The sequence below is a fragment of the Elephas maximus genome, chromosome 1, assembly GCF_024166365.1.
Source record: "Elephas maximus indicus isolate mEleMax1 chromosome 1, mEleMax1 primary haplotype, whole genome shotgun sequence".
NCBI lineage: Eukaryota > Metazoa > Chordata > Mammalia > Proboscidea > Elephantidae > Elephas > Elephas maximus.
Window position 1 is genome coordinate 143,130,742 of NC_064819.1, and position 18,906 is coordinate 143,149,647.

General features: G+C 39.3%; 1 protein-coding gene across 1 annotated transcript in view; it reads left to right on the forward strand.

The window, feature by feature from the left end:
* The window catches only part of SH3BGRL2 (SH3 domain binding glutamate rich protein like 2), a 66,778-nt gene extending 51,762 nt beyond the window's left edge, over window positions 1-15,016 (forward strand). The window contains exons 3-4 of the mRNA XM_049896160.1: window positions 8,834-8,914; window positions 13,120-15,016. Coding sequence (XP_049752117.1) covers window positions 8,834-8,914; window positions 13,120-13,131 — 93 coding nt within the window. The 3' untranslated portion in view covers window positions 13,132-15,016. The remainder of the gene's footprint in view (window positions 1-8,833; window positions 8,915-13,119) is intronic.
* The last annotated feature ends 3,890 nt before the right edge of the window (window positions 15,017-18,906 follow it).

Below are 18,906 nucleotides of genomic sequence, written 5' to 3' on the forward strand. Positions count from 1 at the left end.
ACCAAAGCTTTTTTTTTTAAACACAATTCTTTAAAACCAGTAGGTAATAAAGTAAAAATAGGATTCACTCAAATTTATGTTACTAGACGGCACTGGGTTTTCTGGGAGCATACTATTACCTAAAACATTGGCATTAAAAAAAACAAAAACAAAAAACTAAACCTGTTGCCATTGAGTCGATTCTGACTCATAGCGACCGTATAGGACAGAATAGAACTGCCTCACAGGGTTTCCAAAGAGCACCTGGTGGATTCGAACTGCCAGCCTTTTGGTTAGCAGTCGTAGCACTTAACCATTATGCCACCAGGGTTTCCAAACATTGGCATGTTAGTCATTAATTAGCAAGCACATCTCATTCATCTACTTCACAAATATTTGTATCTTTGTATGTACCAGGTGGAAACCCTGGTGGTGTAGCGGTTAAGTGCTACCGCTGCTAACCAAAAGGTTGGCAGTTCGAACCCGCCAGGTGCTCCTTGGAAACTCTACGGGGCAGTTCTACTCTGTCCTGTAGGGTCACTATGAGTCCGAATCGACTCCACGGCAGTGGGTTATGTGCTAGGTATTGTTCTAACATTGACTTTTAAGAATGATATTCTTTAAATCGCTCTGCTTTTAGAGTTAATTACTAAATTTTTCTATTTGTAACTTTGGAAGGAGTTGGTTACCTTAAATAAAAATTTCTAAACTGACGAGTGGATCCATTTCAAACATGCAGGTAAGAAGCCCCCATACCAGTGGTGATGTGACACTGAGTTAAAGACTTATAGAGTAAGAGCAGTTTTTATAAGTAAGAAATGTTGCCATTCTGAGATTACTAAGTATCTGAAATTTCAAAATATCTTTGTTGGTGACTTAAACTTATGAGAATAGTTTTGTTCAATGTGGATAAGTGCATTACTGATAGTGTTACATATTTTCTCTATATATTATACATATATATACACACACATATATGAAACTTGCTCATGAGAGTTCATCTTATTTTCAATTTTGTGATTTGAAGATGCAGTGCGATGGATCACTTTTATGTGGCCTTTCTTGCCAGGGTTTTGTAACTTCCTCCAAAGTGATAGGGCGGGACAGTGTGATAGGGTAATTGTGGCCCACCAAAGGGATAGGTCAGCTTTGCTACCCTGCCGGGCTTGAAATGAGCCACCCCAAAGGTGGTAAAGAGAGGCTCCCACCACCACCAAGGAAGAATAGCCAGAAGTGGAGAATGTGTCCTTTGGACCTGGATCTCTGTGCTGAGAAGCCCCTGGAACCAGAGATCCAGAGAGAGCAAACTGTAACCCTGAGGACAGTGAGAAGCAGTGGCAGGAGAGTCTGGCAGGAGACCACACAGTGGGCTTCCTGGCCCACAGAGTGAGAAAGCGGAGTGCCTCTGGGGACTTATTGGCAGGGGCTAAAGAAGTTTTTAAGACTTGCCCGAGCAGGGCATAGGCCTAGGGCCAGAGAGAGGCGTACCTGCGAGCACAGCTGAAAAGAGGCTGTCGTGTTGGAAGAACTGTATCCTGAGTGTTGCTGAGCCTGAATTTTAACCTGTAATTTTTCTAATAAGCCGTATAATTGTGAGAATTATCTGTGAGTTCTGTGTGGACATTGCAATGAATTATCCAGCCCAGCAGAGGTAGTAGAGGGTGGGAAGGACGGTTGGTGTCAGATTTGGTAAAGACAGTGGAGAGAGGAGGCATGTCTGACTTCTGCCTTATAGGAATCAGCCTTCGGCTGTTGGTCTTGATTCTCCTTCCCCCTTATGAAGTCAGAGGAGGTCAGACACGTCCCCCACACTGTTTTTACAGAGGAATTGTTATTATTTTAAGATTGAGATTTTTAATATAAACATTGAAACCTGAAATACAAAAGCTAAGCTTCATTGTAACTTGCCTTTTGCGCTTTCATATGTATGTTATTTTCACTTTACCACTTCAGTCTTTTGAAAGTAAAATTCAGACTTATTGAATGAGCCCATGTTTCCCATTTTTTATTTCTTACATTATTAGTTTTTTCATTCCTGCATGTCAGACTGACATCAGAGATTATTAATCAAGTTGAGATACATAAAGGCCTTTCAAAACTCAAGAACAGGACCAGCATTTTAATGACTAAGTCACTAGTCTCAGTTTTTTCCTCTCATGTTATCTCTTCCCTTTCCTGTTCAGTTAAACAGGAGAGGGATAAACTTTTCACACAGGTATCTCTAATAACAGGAATACCTAGGCTGGCCTTCACACCTGAGCATAGCTAACAGTCAGTTTCAGAGCACCTCCACTGGATGTCCATTATTTCATAGTACTCTGGAGCTTCATGGGACTTTGGTGATATCTGATACAGAGGGGAAGAAACTGAGTCTGAGGAGGTTAAATAAGTTGATCCAGGTCATATAATTCATGTAGCAGACTGGTGGACATCACATTCACAGTTGACCGAGCATGTACACCACTCGGTTTCCCGGAAATGAATCTGGATGAGACAATGTGTGGTACAGGTAGAGGTATAAGATCCCACTTCTCCTCGATCCTGATGAGTTAGTCAGGGCCACATCATCTAAGGCCTTTGATACTACAATAAGGGTTTTAATCTGTATTATAAGAGTAATGAAAAGTCTTAAAGGGATTTAAGCAGAGGGCGATGTGATCAAATTTGCCTTTTAATAAGATCTCTCTGTCCTTTCTTAGGATAATGATTTGGAAATACATGCGATTTGACCAGGGCTGAGAAGTTGGAGTACCCCTGTGGAGGTGTAGCCTGTATTAGGGTGATGGAGACAGATGTAGAAAAATGGAGAGGTTAAAAGGATATGTAAGATAGTTAGGTCTCTGGTAGCATAAATGCTTAATGTGCTTGGCAGCTAGCCGGAAGGTTGGAGGTTCCAGTCCACCCAGAGGTACCTCAGAAGAAAGGCCTGGTGATCTACTTTGGAGAAATCAGCTATTGGAAACCCTGTGGAGCACAGTTCTACTCTGGCACGTGTGGGGTTGCCATGAGTTGGAAGTTGATAGCAATTGTTTTTTAAGATATTAGCAGTTGAGGAAAGAGAGGAGACCTGTGATGCCTTGGTTTCTGGCCTATATAGTCGGTTAGATGGTGGTGCCATTCTCTGAGAGATCGAGCTGGTGGGGTGGAAGATCATGAATTATGGTTTAAAGTTATATTTAAGAGTCTATCAGCAGATGCTTCTATGGAACCAGAGCTCAGAGGAGAGGTGAGAACTAGAGATACGAATTTATTTTGAACCGTGGCTGTGAATAAGATTTCAAAAAAGTATTTAGTGAATACTAAATTCTGAATGGAGACAGAATATGTTACAGAGAGGAACAAGCACACTAATTTTCATATATAAAAAGATGGAATAAATGTAGCTGGAGTTTAGCTCTCTTCTGTTACCACATTCAATACAAACAGCAAATCACCAGGTAGAGAAAGTATGTATTGAACAGGATTATTCTTGAACCCAGATCACTGAGATGTAACTCAAGTATTTGGAAATAGCTTTGTAACAAAAAAATGCTTGTAACGGTATTTTCAGTTCAAGGGATTTTGCCTATACTGTACATCAAACAAGCTCTGGTGACACAGTGATTAAGTGCTCAGCTGCTAACCGAAAGGTCGGCAGTTTAAACCCACCAGCCACTCCGCAGGAGAAAGATGTCGCAGTCTTCTTCTGTGAAGACTGGAGTCATGGAAACCCTCTGGGGCAGTTCTACTCTGTCCTATAGGCTTGCTATGAGACGGAATCAACTTGACAGCAGTGGGTTTGGTTTTGTTTTTTTCCGCTGACCTTTCGGTTAGCAGCCAAGCACTTAACTGTTGTGCTACCAGGGCTCCTAACATCAAACTTAGACCTGTATGATTTGTGACATAGTTAGGATCATAGTTTTTCTTTTCTGTCTGTTGCTGTTGAGTCGACTCCAACTCCTAGTGACCCTGTAGGACAGAGCAGAATTGCCTCTTGGGGTTTCCAAGGAATGGCTAGTGGGTTTGAACTAACAACCCTTTGTTTGGCAGCTGTAGCACTTAACCACTGCGTCACCAGGGGTCCCTTTTTCTTGTCGTTGTTGTTAGGTGTTGTCAAATCAGTTCTGACTCATAGCAACCCTATGTACAACAGAACGCAACACTGCCTGGTCCTGTGCCATCCTCACAACTGTCATGTTTGAGCCCATTGTTGTAGACACTGTGTCAGTCCATCTTGTTAAGGGTCTTCCTCTTTTTTGCCGACCCTCTACTAAGTATGATGTCCTTCTTTAGGGACTGATCCCTCCTGATAACATGTCCAAAGTATGTGAGACATAGTCTCGCCATCCTTGCTTCTAAGGAGCATTCTGGCTGTACTTCCAAGACAGATTTGTTTGTTCTTCTGGCAGTCCGTAGCATATTCAATATTCTTTGCCAACACCATAATTCAAAGGCATCAATTCTTCTCCTGTCTTTCTTATTCATTGCCCACCTTTTGCAAGCTTATGAGACAACTGAAAATACCATGGCTTGGATCAGGCACACCTAGTTTTCAAGCTGACATCTTTGCTTTTCAACACCTGAAAGAGGTCTTTTGTAATAGATTTGCCCAGTGCAATGTATCTTTTGATTTCTTGACTGCTGCTTCCGTGAGTATTGATGGTGGATCCAAGTAAGATGAAATTCTTGACAACTTCAATCTTTTCTCCACTTACCATGATGTTGCTTTTTGGTCCAGTTGTGAGGACTTTTGTTTTCTTTATGTTGAGGTGTAATCCATACTCCAGGCTGTAATCTTTGATCTTCAAGTCCTCTTCACTTTCAGCAAGCAAGGTTGTGTCATCTGCATATTGTAGGTTGTTAATGAGTCTTCCTCCTTTTCTTATACTTGATATAAAATGATATGAGACTCTACTATCCTAGATCACATGCCTAATTAGAAGCCTCCAACTGTCCAGTTGATATCTTCTCCAGTCAGATGTCTCATACAATTTCTCAGACTTGTCCAAACTCAACTCCAATCTTCCCCTCAAACTTGCTTCTTCTCTGGTCTTTTCCATAAAGTCAGTAAGCTCAGGGCTATTTTAATTCTTTCTTCCTAGCTTCCCACACCAAATCCATAACCAAGTATGATTAATTGTACCTTCAGAATATATTTCAATCTGTCCACTTTCTCTCTGCTTCCCTCCTTGCCCTCCACCTCCCCAAACCATTCTCCACACAGTTGACTTAAGTATTTTCTTAAAGGAAACTAGACCATGGTGTTCCCTTGCTCAAAATCCTTACATGATTTTCTTTTGTACTTAAGATAAAATTCAAAATCTTTTTCTTGGCTGACATATGCCAATCCTTGGTAAACCTGCCAGCTTTGGTCTCCACCAGGGCTGAGCCCCGCCCTGAATGACCTTGTCTAAACCCTTGACTTGGGTCACTCTACTCATCCTTCAGATATTAACTTAAATGCCATTTTTCATAGAGATCTTTACTGAGCCTCCCTCTTCAAATGCATTGTTCCTTCTTGGCATGGTCACGGAAGGCCTCTCTGCAGGGGTGACTGGCATTAGGGCTTATCCTGAGTGACAGAAGGAGGGAACCATGTGAAGATCTGTAGAAGGAGCAGCCAGTGCAAAGCCTCAGGCTGAGGTGACTGTGACTTAAAATCACAGTGGCATTCAAAACCACATGAGACTCAATGTTCTAAAACTTTTGGACAAGAGAATCTCTACACCAAATCAAATAATTCAAACATTTTTAATCAAATGGGGCATGCTTTGCAAGAAGCAAATCTTCACATGGCAGGTGTTGACTCCTATACAGAATTCAACTTGTGATGCTTTTGGCTTGGTTCAGCAATGGATTCTTAGGGCTCAATGATTCTGGCATACAAATAGATCAATGAATGGTTGGATGGGTGGATGGATAGATGGATCCTAAAAGCAGTAATGGGAATAAAATGTTAATTACACAAGGGAAGGAGATAAAAGAAGTGTTTCTGGTCATTTGAAATATATATAGAGAGGTAGAGTCAAACAGACTGAATGTGGATTGGTTGTTACATGTGCCCTTTGTATCAGTGATTGCCCATGGTAACTCCTTTTACTACGGAACTAGAGAAATACCGGGACAGTGGCAGACCTGAAGAGTGCTGTTTCTATAAAGGAGTGAGTGGCCATGGATAAGGAGGAGTTGATAACACAGGCAAGGTTTATTTTCTGATTTTTCCACAGAAATTTTTTTCTCAGGTCTGCCATCTTCTTGTCATCATGGCCTCTTGACCGAGGCACGTGATAGAACCTCGATCAGAGATGCTGGAGTACCACCCCAAGGGCGCTTTTGCATCTCAGCAACAAGGAAGCAGAAGCTTCTGCCAATGTTTTCATTAAAACACCATCAAAAATGAACAGAGAGGAACACACCATTTTGTACAGATTCTGTTTATACAACCATAAAGTTATAAAATGAATTAATACAAATACCATCTTTGCACTACAGAAGAGTCATTCACTCATTCAGTTATTTGTGCACTATTTATATTTACGTGCCAACTATGCATCTAACTCTGTGCTACGTGCTGGTATTGACAGCTAGAAATGGACCCTGCTCTTATGGAGCACATGTTGGTAGGTCAGAAACACAAATTGTTGCAGTAGGTGCTACAGTAGTAACAATACTACACACACCTGTGACACAAAGGATGAGGTAATTAGCTGTATCAGAAATTATAAAAATAGGCGTAGCAATGTAGGGAAATGTCACTAATTTGGTACTTTCATTGTGTATAAAATATATGCTATATACTTTTATCATATTCATATGCTTCAGTTATTTTAATGACTCAAATAATGAAGCATTACAATTTATGCAGAGGCTGAGAAGATTTATATTGAAAAAATTATATCCTTAAGTATTGTGAGCTTTTAAAATTTATACATCTATTATAGTTTCTAAGTGCCCTGCATATACGAACAATGTTACAAGCAAATTTCGGGAAATTTAAGTTTAAATGCAATTGTAAAAATTTACAATTTTATTTCAACTTTAAGAAATATTCTGTACTGTCCCCAGTTGAGTATAGCTCAGTAATATGGTATTTTAACTTTCGATATAAAGGACTTTCTTCAAATCTGGGTGTCCAATACCTTGTTTCCTCTTGGGCAGTATCGTAGAGTTCAAAAAAGCATGAATTTTGAAGTCAGTGAGACTTGAGCCCAAATCTTGACTTTCCCACTTATTGACTGTGAAACTTGGGCAGCGTATTTCTTTGCTGTGAGCTCACCTGCAAACCTGGTCAGCTGTGGCGGAAATTAAATGATGTAATGTTTATGAAGCACCTGGCACAGAGCAAGTGCCTAATAAGTGCCTGTGATTGTTGTCTGTTTACGATATTCAGCTTTAGAATGAAGTTGTCCAAAGGACTTCCAAGAAATTTTAAGGCTGCTCTCTGTCAGCTTAGAAACTGTGCAATATTATACATGCAAACTTTAAAAGAAGAAACATTTGATGAACCAGAATTCATTCATTGCTTATTTTATGAAAGTAGGAAGAGGGAGGAAAAAAAAAAAAATTCCCTGTTTGACCCAAAGGTAAATGTTATATAATAAAATCTATTAAAAAAAATTCTGCATCCTACTTTGGAGAGTGGTATCTGGGGTCTTAAACACTGGCAAGTATCCGTCTAAGGTGCATCAATTGGTCTCAACCCACCTGGAGCAAAGGAGAATGAACGCCAAAGACACAAGGTAATTATGAGCCCAGGAGACAGAAAGGGTTGCATAAATCAGAGACTACATCAGCCTGAGACCAAAAGAACTAGATGGTGCCCTGCTACAACCGATCACTGCCCTGACAGGGTACACAACAGAGAACCCCTGAGGGAGCAGGAGAGCAGTGGGATGCAGACCTCAAATTCTTGTAAAAAGACCAGACTTAATGGTATGACTGAGAGTAGAAGAACCCTGGAAGTCATGTTCCCCAGACCTTCTGTTAGCCCAAGACTGGAACCATTCCCAAAGCTAACACTTCAGACAGGAATTGGACTGGATAAGATAGAAAATGATAACTGGTGAGGAGTGAGCTTCTTGGATCAAGTAGACAAGTGAAACCATGTGGGCAGCTCCTGTCTGGAGGAGAGATGAGAAGGCAGAGGGGGTCAGAAGCTGGCTGAATGGACATGGAAATACAGGGTGGAGAAAAGGAGTGAGCTGCCTCATTAGGGGGAGAGCAACCGGGAGCATAGCAAGGTATATATAAATTTTTGTGTGAGAGACTGACTTGTAAACTTTCACTTAAAGTACAATAAAAAAAATTTTTTAAAAAGATAAATATTATAGGGACTATAGTTTCCTCTAGTTTTATTTGCTGTTTTTTATTCTCTCTGAAGACATAGTCTAAAAGAATGTAGAAAACTTCAAAAGCAGAAGAGATACATTGACACGTGGAGACCTTACGGCTTTCTGTTTATCTAGTAATTTTTTTTTTTTTTTTTTAAAGCCCTAGATAACAACATCAAGAGTGGACTTGGGAGGCAGCCTTCCATATTGAAATCCTAGAGTAAAATAATAGGTGATTCCACATAGATAAATGTTAGTTTGGCACACAAAGGGAAAGGAATGTGTTTCTATTTCATTTCTGTTGTCCAGTGTTTTACATTTTAATCCTGTCACAAACCTTGCATTAAAAACATGTTACATTCATCATCATACTCAAAACAATTTTTAAGCTCAAGTAGAGTAAACCCAAGATGTATGTAGCTCTTCCCTAGTCTGGGCAGAGCAATGGTAAATTTTTTTAATTTCCAGCAAGAATTTGTTGAAAACTCTAAAGATAATTGTTTGCTTTTGTTTATTGATTTTATTTTCTCCTCCCCATTTTTTAGGATTATGACACTTTTTTTGAATCAAAGGAAAGCAACACAGTCTTCTCGTTCTTAGGCCTGAAACCTCGGTTGGCATCTACGGTAAGTAAATGTTTTCTTATTCTCATTTTAGGATTCATCTTTCTTGAATTGTTCTTAGGGTTGAACATGTCAATGCGATGCATTTATAGTCTCCTAAATTTTTAGCTTTAACTTTCTGAAATGTATAATTAGAGACTGTCTAATGTGAGTCCTGATGGTGCAATAGTTAAGTGCTTGGCTGCTAACTGAAATGTTGACAGGTCAAACCCGCCTGGTGGCTCCATGGGGGAGAGACCTGGCGATCTGCTTTCATGAAGATTACAGCCAAGAAAACCCTATGGGGCAGTTCTTCTCTGTCACAAAAGGTCCCTGTGAGTCGGAATCAACTCAGTGGCAAATGCCAATAGTGTTAAAACACACAAAGAAGCCTGTTTTTTCCTTCACTCTTGCCATTTTTTAATTGTTGCTGCATATTTGAATATTAGTTTATTTATGATTTATACCCCACTCTTTGAAGAAGAATTTAAGGTAGCAAAAAGCAGTAGGTACTTTCTGTTTAAAATCCTAAGTTTACATTACTTTACATTTTTTTTAAGTAGCAGAATCAAAGCCATATTTTTAGAGTCTTTTGCATGTTTAACTTATTTACATTGAAGGGGAGATGGTCTGCAATAACTTTGAAAAAAAAATGCTGCAATTCATAAGCTAATCAACACGTTTTTGAAGCCAAATAATTATGTCACATGTTTTTTTTGTAGAAAACATAGAAGACCCATACCTTTCTAATGTTCAGTTCTAGAAATGATGTCAATTATCAGAACTTTGTGGAGCATATGGGATCACTTTCAAAATAAGAAAACATGTTTCTTTATTAAATAAGCTAATATGATTATTATTCCCTTCTAAAATGCTAATTTTTTTCTGATTATGAAAGTAACTTAGTCTCATTTAGAAAAATTGGGGAAATACAGAAAGTATAAAATAAAAATCACCCTATCCCAGTACTGAGAGATAACCATGTTAACATTTTTGATGTGTTTTCTTGTAGTCTTTAAATACATAGTAATCGAGGTTTTGACTGTATTTCAAATCAAGACTAAATTCTAAAGGATCTGTTTTTAACACTGAATTGAAATGAAAGTACACTGCTAGGAACTTTGATGTCCGTGAGTAATAGGTTCTTCTGAGGCTACTAAGGATTTGTACCACCTCTGGAATACCTGTGGGAGGAAGGCAGGGACCGTTGATAATATAAATTACACAGCAGCACCTGCAGTACATAGGCGATGTGAAATCTTGCTTTGTTTTTACATCAGCAAGTCCACAGATGGTTGTGGGTGGTTTCCATGCATATGGTTTAAGCAGAGGCAAAACCCACACATGTAGTATTTAAAGGTTCTTAAAACTCTTTTCATAAAGATGGAACATTCGAGTACTTGTTATATGTAAATTGTGGTATTTTTATAACACTTTTCATCGAAAGATATTAAACAGTCCACAATTATCTTCAAAAAACTGGGTTAGGGATGGTCTAACGGATGCATTATATCCAGTGGACAAAGTTGTGTAAAAACCTTAAAAATTATGTTGTTCTTGCCATCTTTGTTCTTATTTTCCCGAAAGGTGTAGATTCCTTGGCGACTCTGCAGGCTGATATTTTTATTCTTTTAAAGAATTTATTCTCTCAAAATTCCTCAGGAAACCTATAATCTATAAAATATGCATTCTCATGTGGCATGTGGTCGCAAATCTAAAATTAGTTTTGATGCCAGTGAAGTTTACTTGATTTCAGTAGACCATTCCAAAGACAATAAGGGCCCTGGCACGTTCCCCACCCATTCAGCCCTTTCAGGTGCCTGATTCAGCAGGACTTGGGCAGGAGCACATGGAACCAGAGTGACTATAGTGTAGGGTCTGTGTGGCTATCTCTCAGGAACCATTCAGGGCCTGCGGAGTTCATAGCAACTCCTATCTTATCTTCACTTGAGAAAAACAAGAATATCTCTAAGAAGAATTCAGCATTTCCCCCCAAATCTGATCATTTATCTTTCACATTGGTGGATCGATTAACGTTTTAAGTTTTGCATTCTGTTTACAGTTTGAAAACTAAGCCTCAACAATCTTCTTTAAATGTAAAATATAAAGGGGACATTATATATTCTTTTATTTAGCTTACTGTCATGTGATGGATAGAATATTCTTTAGGTACTCATGCTCCTTCAGAATGATTTAATGGTCAACAGAGTTGACTTCTTTGGGAATTATCCTTTTGGGAAATCTTTTTTTTTTTTTTTTATGGAGATACTTTGGGCAGGCATAGGGCCCCTAGGACAAAGGCCAATGCTTAAAAAATGAAGCTGGGAGCTGGATTTGTGTGTGTACAGGTGCGCCTTGCGTAAGTTTAGTATTACACTGCCTGTTTGAAGGTTGTAAACCTGATTACTTTTAGACAGTCATAAATGAGCTTACTTCAGACATAATAATGTGTCTTCAGGAAGATTATTGGTTTAAAAATAGGAAATTCTAATTATACAATACTAATAATCTACAGTCTAAGGCCTTGACAGAGCATTCACAGGGTGGAATGCATTCAAAGACAGAAAGCCTCCTTGACTCTTCTTTCTTACTCCCTCTGCAGTGCACACACATAAAAGGTAGGACTAGAACCCCTACCAGAGAACACATAAAGACATAATTAGTACCTTTAATTGCTCTTACATGGTGATGAGTGAGGAGAGAGACAGGTAGGAAAAGGAGGTTCACGGACCCAGTAGGCACAGGTTCAGTGTAGACCCTGAATGGGCTGCTTTCAGAAGTGGTCAGGGCACCCAAAGAATTGAAGGCAGGAACAAAAACAGAGATGTGTACACCAGTGGTCATTGTAGCACTATTCACAACAGCCAAAGGGTGGAAACAACCCAAGTGTTCATCAACAGATGAGTAGATAAACAAAATGTGGCATATACCTACAATGGAACATATTACTTAGCCATAAAGAGAAATTAAGACCTGGTACATGTTGCAAGATAGATGAACCTTGAAAATACGGTCAATGAAATACATCAGTCACAAAAGGACAAATATTTTGTGATTCCACTTATATGAAATATCTAGAGTAGAAAAATATATAGAGACCAAAGTCTTATTAGTGATTACCAGGGGTGGGGGGGCAGGGGAGAGGGTCATTGCTTAGGGACCCTGAGCTGCTGATAAGAGCGATGGGAAAATTTAGAAACAGATAAGGGATGATGGTTGTACAGCATGATGAACACAATGTCACTGAATTGTGTGTGTGAAAAATGTGGAAATGGCAATTTTTTTTTGGTATATGTTTTTGTTATATATCTGCTCACCACAATTTTAAAAAAAAAGTGGAACAGGGCAGAGAAAGGTCAGAGGTCACGGCATGGTGGCCTGCAGGCCACGTTAGCTCTAGATGTGTTGTTTGTTCTGCATAGAATTAAGAAAAAAAAATTAAATCAGTTGCTGTTATTTAAAATACGGACTTTGAGCTTCTCTGGAGAAGCAGGAAGGTGTGGGATTCCCAGGTGGGCCCACTCTCCCCTCTGGTGGCTGGAGCAGCAGCGGCTGCCCCACGGGATGGGCACTTTTTCCCCAGAGCCTTGCACCTGACCCACCATGGTACCTACCTAACCCTGAGAAAAGAAGGCCTTCTTTCCAGTAGTCTTCAGGTAGAAAACCATCAAGTGTGTTATATTGGCCTGTAGTAGAAATTTCTGCTTTCACATCCCTGCCATTCAGAGTGATAATTCAAAATGTGTAACAATGAGTGAAGCCTAGGATCTGACCAGTCAGAGCTGGAGTGGGTCACGGAGTCCCCCTCTGCCAGGTGTGGCGGGATCCTACTTGGGGGACAGGAGTGGTGCTTGGAGGATCTTGTGGCCTCTGTCCTTTGACTTGGGTTGCTGTTAACCAGCACAGCCCCCCTGAGCGAAGTAACCCTACCCATACCCCACTTACCCAGGCATGAGTAGCACAGTACCACTGAAGGAGCCTCAGCAGGTTGTTGAAAATATGTGGTGTTCTTTACACTTGTATATTTGGTAGGCCAAATGGGTGTGATTTAAATCTGGACCCTGATTTGAAGCCCAGGGTTTGCTTTTATCAATCACATGGGGGTGATTTACCGTGATTTCCAATGTCTGCTCCTAACATAAAAAAAAAAAAAAAATCACTACCAGGGGTTAATTTGCATGTCAAAGCAATAACTGCCTTTTTTTTTTTTTTTTTTTTTAATAAAATAGGCAGAACCTTAGGGAGGAAAATAGAAGATGAGGAAGATGCATTGTGAAGCGCCTCCTGGTACACAGCACATACCTGCTTGCGTAATGCATCACTGATAAGAGCCACATGTATCATGCGGAACTTTGCTTGCCACTGAAAAGGTGTTTTTGGAAGACATGGGTGTAACGGGGATTGCACGATTGCTTTAAACCAAATCAGGACTGTGGTGGGTTTTTTTTTCTTATTTTCCGATTTGCCTGCAGTTGCCTCAGTCACCTGGAGGCACTGTCCCCTGTTATGGATGTGCTTCCTTAATGACTGAGAAGAGAAGTGGGTGGTACCATCAGAGAGAAAATGCTGGATCTGCGCTGGGTAATAAACAGTAGATGCCAGTGTTGATCAAACCCATTTGTCCAAACTGCCTGGGTTGCATCCTTATCCTTGAAATAGTCTGTCAGGCTATTAGAATCTTCTGGTCAGAACAACAACAGAAAAGCAATATTGGTTGATAAAGGGCATCGAAGATTTTTACTGTAGAATCACAAACGTCACTGTTCGAGTGCTTTGTAATAACATCTATGGGAAAAGTTAGATGCTTTAGCTTTCTTTTTATAACGGAAACTCTTACCCCTATAAATCTTCCAAGCTCCTATAGATGTTTCCAGAAATCTCTGTTGCAACAACGTGTGAGCAGAACCAAGTTACAGGGATGAAAATAATTGCTATTTTGGAAAATGTATGCTTCCTTATCCCTTTGCAAGGAAAAAGTTTCACCTAAATGCATAAGACTGCTTGGAAGATATATTTTAAGAGGTGCACTAATTACGTAGTAAATTTATACAAAAATTGCCTGACTAGCATCCGTAGGCTTTTTAGCTCTAGCAAAATTATATGTAAGTGCACATATATTTTTACATGCAGCTCCCCTAACAGCAGCTGCTAATTCTATTTTGTAAAGGGATTATATTTTTTTTGAGAAAGGACGACCTCAGTTATATATATTTTGTGAACACTTGTTGGGGCATATTAAAAGATACCAATATTGCTATACAATTTAAATTTTTTCCTGTGTGACTTTTCCTCATTCTTCTAACTTTGCTTTCATCATATTTCTGGCCCAAGCATAGTCTCAGCTTTGTCCAGAGTATTGTAGGCAAATGCTGTCATTCCAGATATGAACACTTGAGTTTTCAGAGCAGCATATTCAGGAAAGGGCCAGTGGGCTGTCTAGAGAGTAACTGAATTGTATTTGGCATGCAAAACCTCTACTGCCACTGGAGTGGATGCTCATCAAAACAGAATATGTTGACTTCATTAGGGCAGAGGCTATTTTTCTGCATTTTTGTCCCCACACCAGGGAAGCTTGCATATTTTAGACTATTTAATTGCCAAATGTGAGAACAGCCTTGGCTAGGATAAGCTCTCAAAGGGCTGCCTAAAATATTCTGCTATTCCCAGCACCCTGGTGCTGGACCCGATGCTAAGATTTTGAGCAGGAAGTTAATAAGAAATTGAAAGAGCAGAAGAATTAAAGCCCTGTCTCCTCCCCTGTGACTTGCTAAATGTGGACTATTCTAAAGAACTTGTTGAATGATGAAGCTGAAATCCCAACCTGGGATTTGTAGCCCAAGACCACAGCCAGAAGAAAACCACAACACAGATTTCTACTCAGCTGGACCAGGCACATGCTCCATGATCCAGGATTTTCTCTCCAAGGAAAGCTCTTGTCAAATATGGGTATTACTGGTGAATTGGCATTAAATAAGACCCAGGTCAAATCCCATCTGATAAATCCCAGGGACTAATCGGGAATGACTGTGTTTTTGAACTAGATGTTGTGTTTAGTATGTGGGTTCTCTGATAAGGCTTAGAATTTTTTTTTTTAAGATACAGCCTTTTTTTTTTTTTTTTTTTTTTAATGTTACAATTAAACAACATATTTAATCTACTCTTTTTTTTTTTTTTTTGCCAAGAACCATGTTGGTAGGGTTGAGACTTTGTGAGTTAAATTCTGGGGCTGTAGGATCAACCCCAACCCCACACATTTGCTAAAGTATCCAGATAAGTTTGTCTTATAACTTTTGAATTAACCATGCTATACCCAGCATGATTTTGCTAAACAAACTAAATGAATAAACCAAAAAACCAAACCTGCTGTCATTGAGTCAGTTCCAACTCATAGCAACCCTATAGGACAGAATAGAACTGCTCCATAGGGTTTCTAAGACTGTAAGTCTTTAGGGAAGCAGACTGCCACATCTTTCTTCTGTGAAACAGCTGGTGGGTTTGAACTACTGACCTTTGGGTTAGCAGCCAACTGCTTTAACCACTGTGCCACCAGGGCTCCAACTAAATTGATAGTAGTGCTAAATTACTACCACAGTTAACACGCTGTCCACTCTCTACTCTGCTTTTATCTTTAATCAGCAAAGAAATACTAGAGACCAGGTCCAGCCAGTACTGTACTTATTGTGTGCTAGAAGCAGTACGTGACATTTACCCAGTGCCCAGGCTGTGCAGAGTGCACAAGTATTATCCTTGGGACCCCGCTATGTTCAGAGAATATTGTCTTTATTTGTACTATTTTACAGCCAAATTCCAAACATGTAAAAATGATTGTCTTGTTCTTTAACTAGCTGACTTTAGATTTTGATAATCTCAGTCTTAAAAACCTAAGAAAGAAGTGGATGGGAATTGTAGGCGTAGATGTTAAGATCAAGGACATTTCAAGGCAGAATTTTATTTCCTGTGGTATGTTGTTGGGGCAAAGGAAATGTGCTGCTAAAAATCAAATTCTGCCGTTTTAAAATTGGATAAAATACAGAGTGCCATCCTGCTAAGTATATGCAGACCAGAAGAACATTTAGTTTAGGAAATACTTGTTTTTCCAAATTCTTGTGTTCTATTAAAATCAAAAAGGAAAAAAAGAAACCCCCCCCGAGTCTAATATATTTAGATTTGTTTCTGTGTCAAAGATTTAATTCAACACAGCTACATAGATGTTTTTGTACCACATGAATAATGAACTAAACTTATTTTTGTCTTCTGTTACTGAAAGGTACCAAAGCCTCTTGGTTTTGTTGGATTTTGCTATGTAGTTTTGTGTTTTTTTAAGAAATACTTTTCATTTAACAGCTTTTCTCAAGTGTTAGGGAGTCATTATTTTTAGATTTCAATTTATATGCATTTGTCTCTAAAGACACTGGTGAAATCATGGGATTTTATATTCAGCATTAAAGGGGAATAAATTCCAGAAAACAGATATTCTGAAAATGGAGTGTTTGTTTCCTGCCATTTCTCACACCTTTTCTAATTTCAGTTCTGTGTCTGACTGAAATCTTTCTGCTTAGCTGGGATACTGTGTTTCCATCCTTCACTCCTGCTGCTGGTGCATCAGGGACCCCAGGCATGAAAGCTACAGAGTGAGTTGTAAAAATACAGGCAGATCCTTGGACCATTTGAGGGGCCATGAATGTGGTACTGCATGCGTGTGTATGTATGTGCGTGCGTGCGTGTGTGCATTTTGGGAGGAGACCACAGAATCATCTCAGATGGTAACCAGGACCTAGGAGAGAGTTAAACCACTCAGCAACTTGTTTGGTTCAAATGGATGGCTGTTTCGAAGACAGACTGGTGAATATGTGCCCCTAATTGGGTACAGAAAACAAGGACAATGTAGCAACAACCCTATTAGCAGGGCTACCTTTGAGGCAACCACCTCTGGAAGCAGAAGGAAACATTTCTGAAGGTAGTGTCTGAGGTCGAGCTCATGGCTCAAATATTTCCAACCTTAAACACCAGAACAGGGAGGGCGAGGGAAGGGATAAAAGGGAACAGGTTGTAAGTTTGCAGAAATGCAGTAAATCATGAAACCAAATGAGCAAAGTTTATCTCTGCCCACTTGTGACCCAGATTTTCAAAGTTTTCATCATTCTTCTAGAAATGTGGGTCCAGGTGGGTTGGTTATTCTTTCAGTCAGCCTGTATTGAGCCCCTAGAATGTGATGGGTACTGTCTGAGATGCTGCAAGAATAAGACAATAGTCTCCACCCCCAGGGATGAGGAAGACAGAGAAGCAAAAACAGCAGTTACAACCACGTGGTAAATGATATACTTGAGGTAAGTACATAGTGCTGTAGGTGATAGTTCCATCATCTGAAACATAATGTATAATCTTTTTGTCTGTTACAAACATCCCATTTTATTATTTCATACATGTGATGGAATATATATATGCAATATATATCACACACATATAAATATATATTAAAGTATCAAGAATAATCAGACAAACCCCTGCGTATCTGCCTCCTACCTATCACTTTTCATTTGAGGCACCACGTGCTGTTTCCTGATCTCATCCCCCTCCCTGTTGGATAAAGGGATCCTCTGTCCTGAACCTTGTGTTGATCATCCCCTTACTGTCCATCATTTTACCTCTATGTATGGATCCTAAAAGTATAATAAATGGAATTAAACTATGTATTCTTCTGTCACTTCTTTTTTATGTTCATTACAATAGGAGTTACCCATTTTGAAACAAGTTGCATAGTTTATGGAGTCCCTGAGTGGTGCAAACCATTAAGCGCTTGAGTACTACCTGAAAGGTTGGCAGTTCAAACACACCCAGAGGTGCCTTGGAAGAAAGGCCTGGCAGTCTGCTTCCGAAAGGTCACAGCCTTGAAAACCCTATGGAGCGCAGTTGTACTCTGCACTCGTGGGCTTGCCATGAGTTGAAATTGACCTGAGTAACTGCAACAACCCTCATTCATATGTTATCACTGCTAGGTGTTATTCCATTGTATGAATATATCACGATTTTTTCATTTCCTCCTGCTTTTTATTGAGCTGCTTCCTTGTTTAAAATAGAAAAATGAAGTGTTGCTCCGAACATTCTTTTATGTGACACAAAAGTAGGTGTATACCCTGAATGGGATTGCTGGGTTGAACAATAAGCTCATCATCAACTTTAATAGATAAGATAAATTGTTTTCCAGTGTAATTGTACCCATTTACACTTCCACCACTATTCCAGATCCTTGCCAGTGTTTGGGGTCATGAAACTCTTAAATTTTTGCCAGCCTGGGGAATATAAAAATCTCATTGTGGTTTCATTTTGCATTTTCTTGATTACTATTAAGTTGAGCACATTTTATTATGGGGATTCCTGTATCTTCTTCTGGGAAATACCCTCATGCCTTCTACCCTTCTTCTTTTTTTTTTTTCCTATTAAGTTGTGTTTTTAATTACTGTTTTTTGGAAGTTCTTTAGACTTACCCTGTATCAGTTAACACTTAACTATTAAAGCGAAGAGAAACTAGATTTAGAAAATCCTCTGAAGCTATTTCCAGAAGTATGAAAAGCATGTTAAACTTCATCTTACAGGAAGAAAACAAGGTTAAATGCATGCGTTTTTATTATGTGCTAATTTTTAGCTTGTCAGCATATCAGCCAAGAGATGTACTTTGGAAATCTGTTCAAGAAGGGTTCCTTCCCTTGCGGCTATTTTAAGGCTCATCAATTCCAGTTACTTGGTAGAAAATTAATGTCATTAATGTTATGCTTTGGTTTTTTGCTACAGAATTTCACCTAAAGGAAATCTTTATACAGGCTAGTTTATATATGTATATTTCCTTAGTTTATGTAGGTATATTTATATATAGTATATGTGGTTGTAATTGTAGGCCAACATGGTGTGATTCCTAAAAGAGAGTTTAAACAAATATTTAAGTCATAGGAGTTTGTATTGAACCTATGACCAAACCAAACCTGTTGCCACTGAGTCAATTCCCACTCGTAGCAACCCTG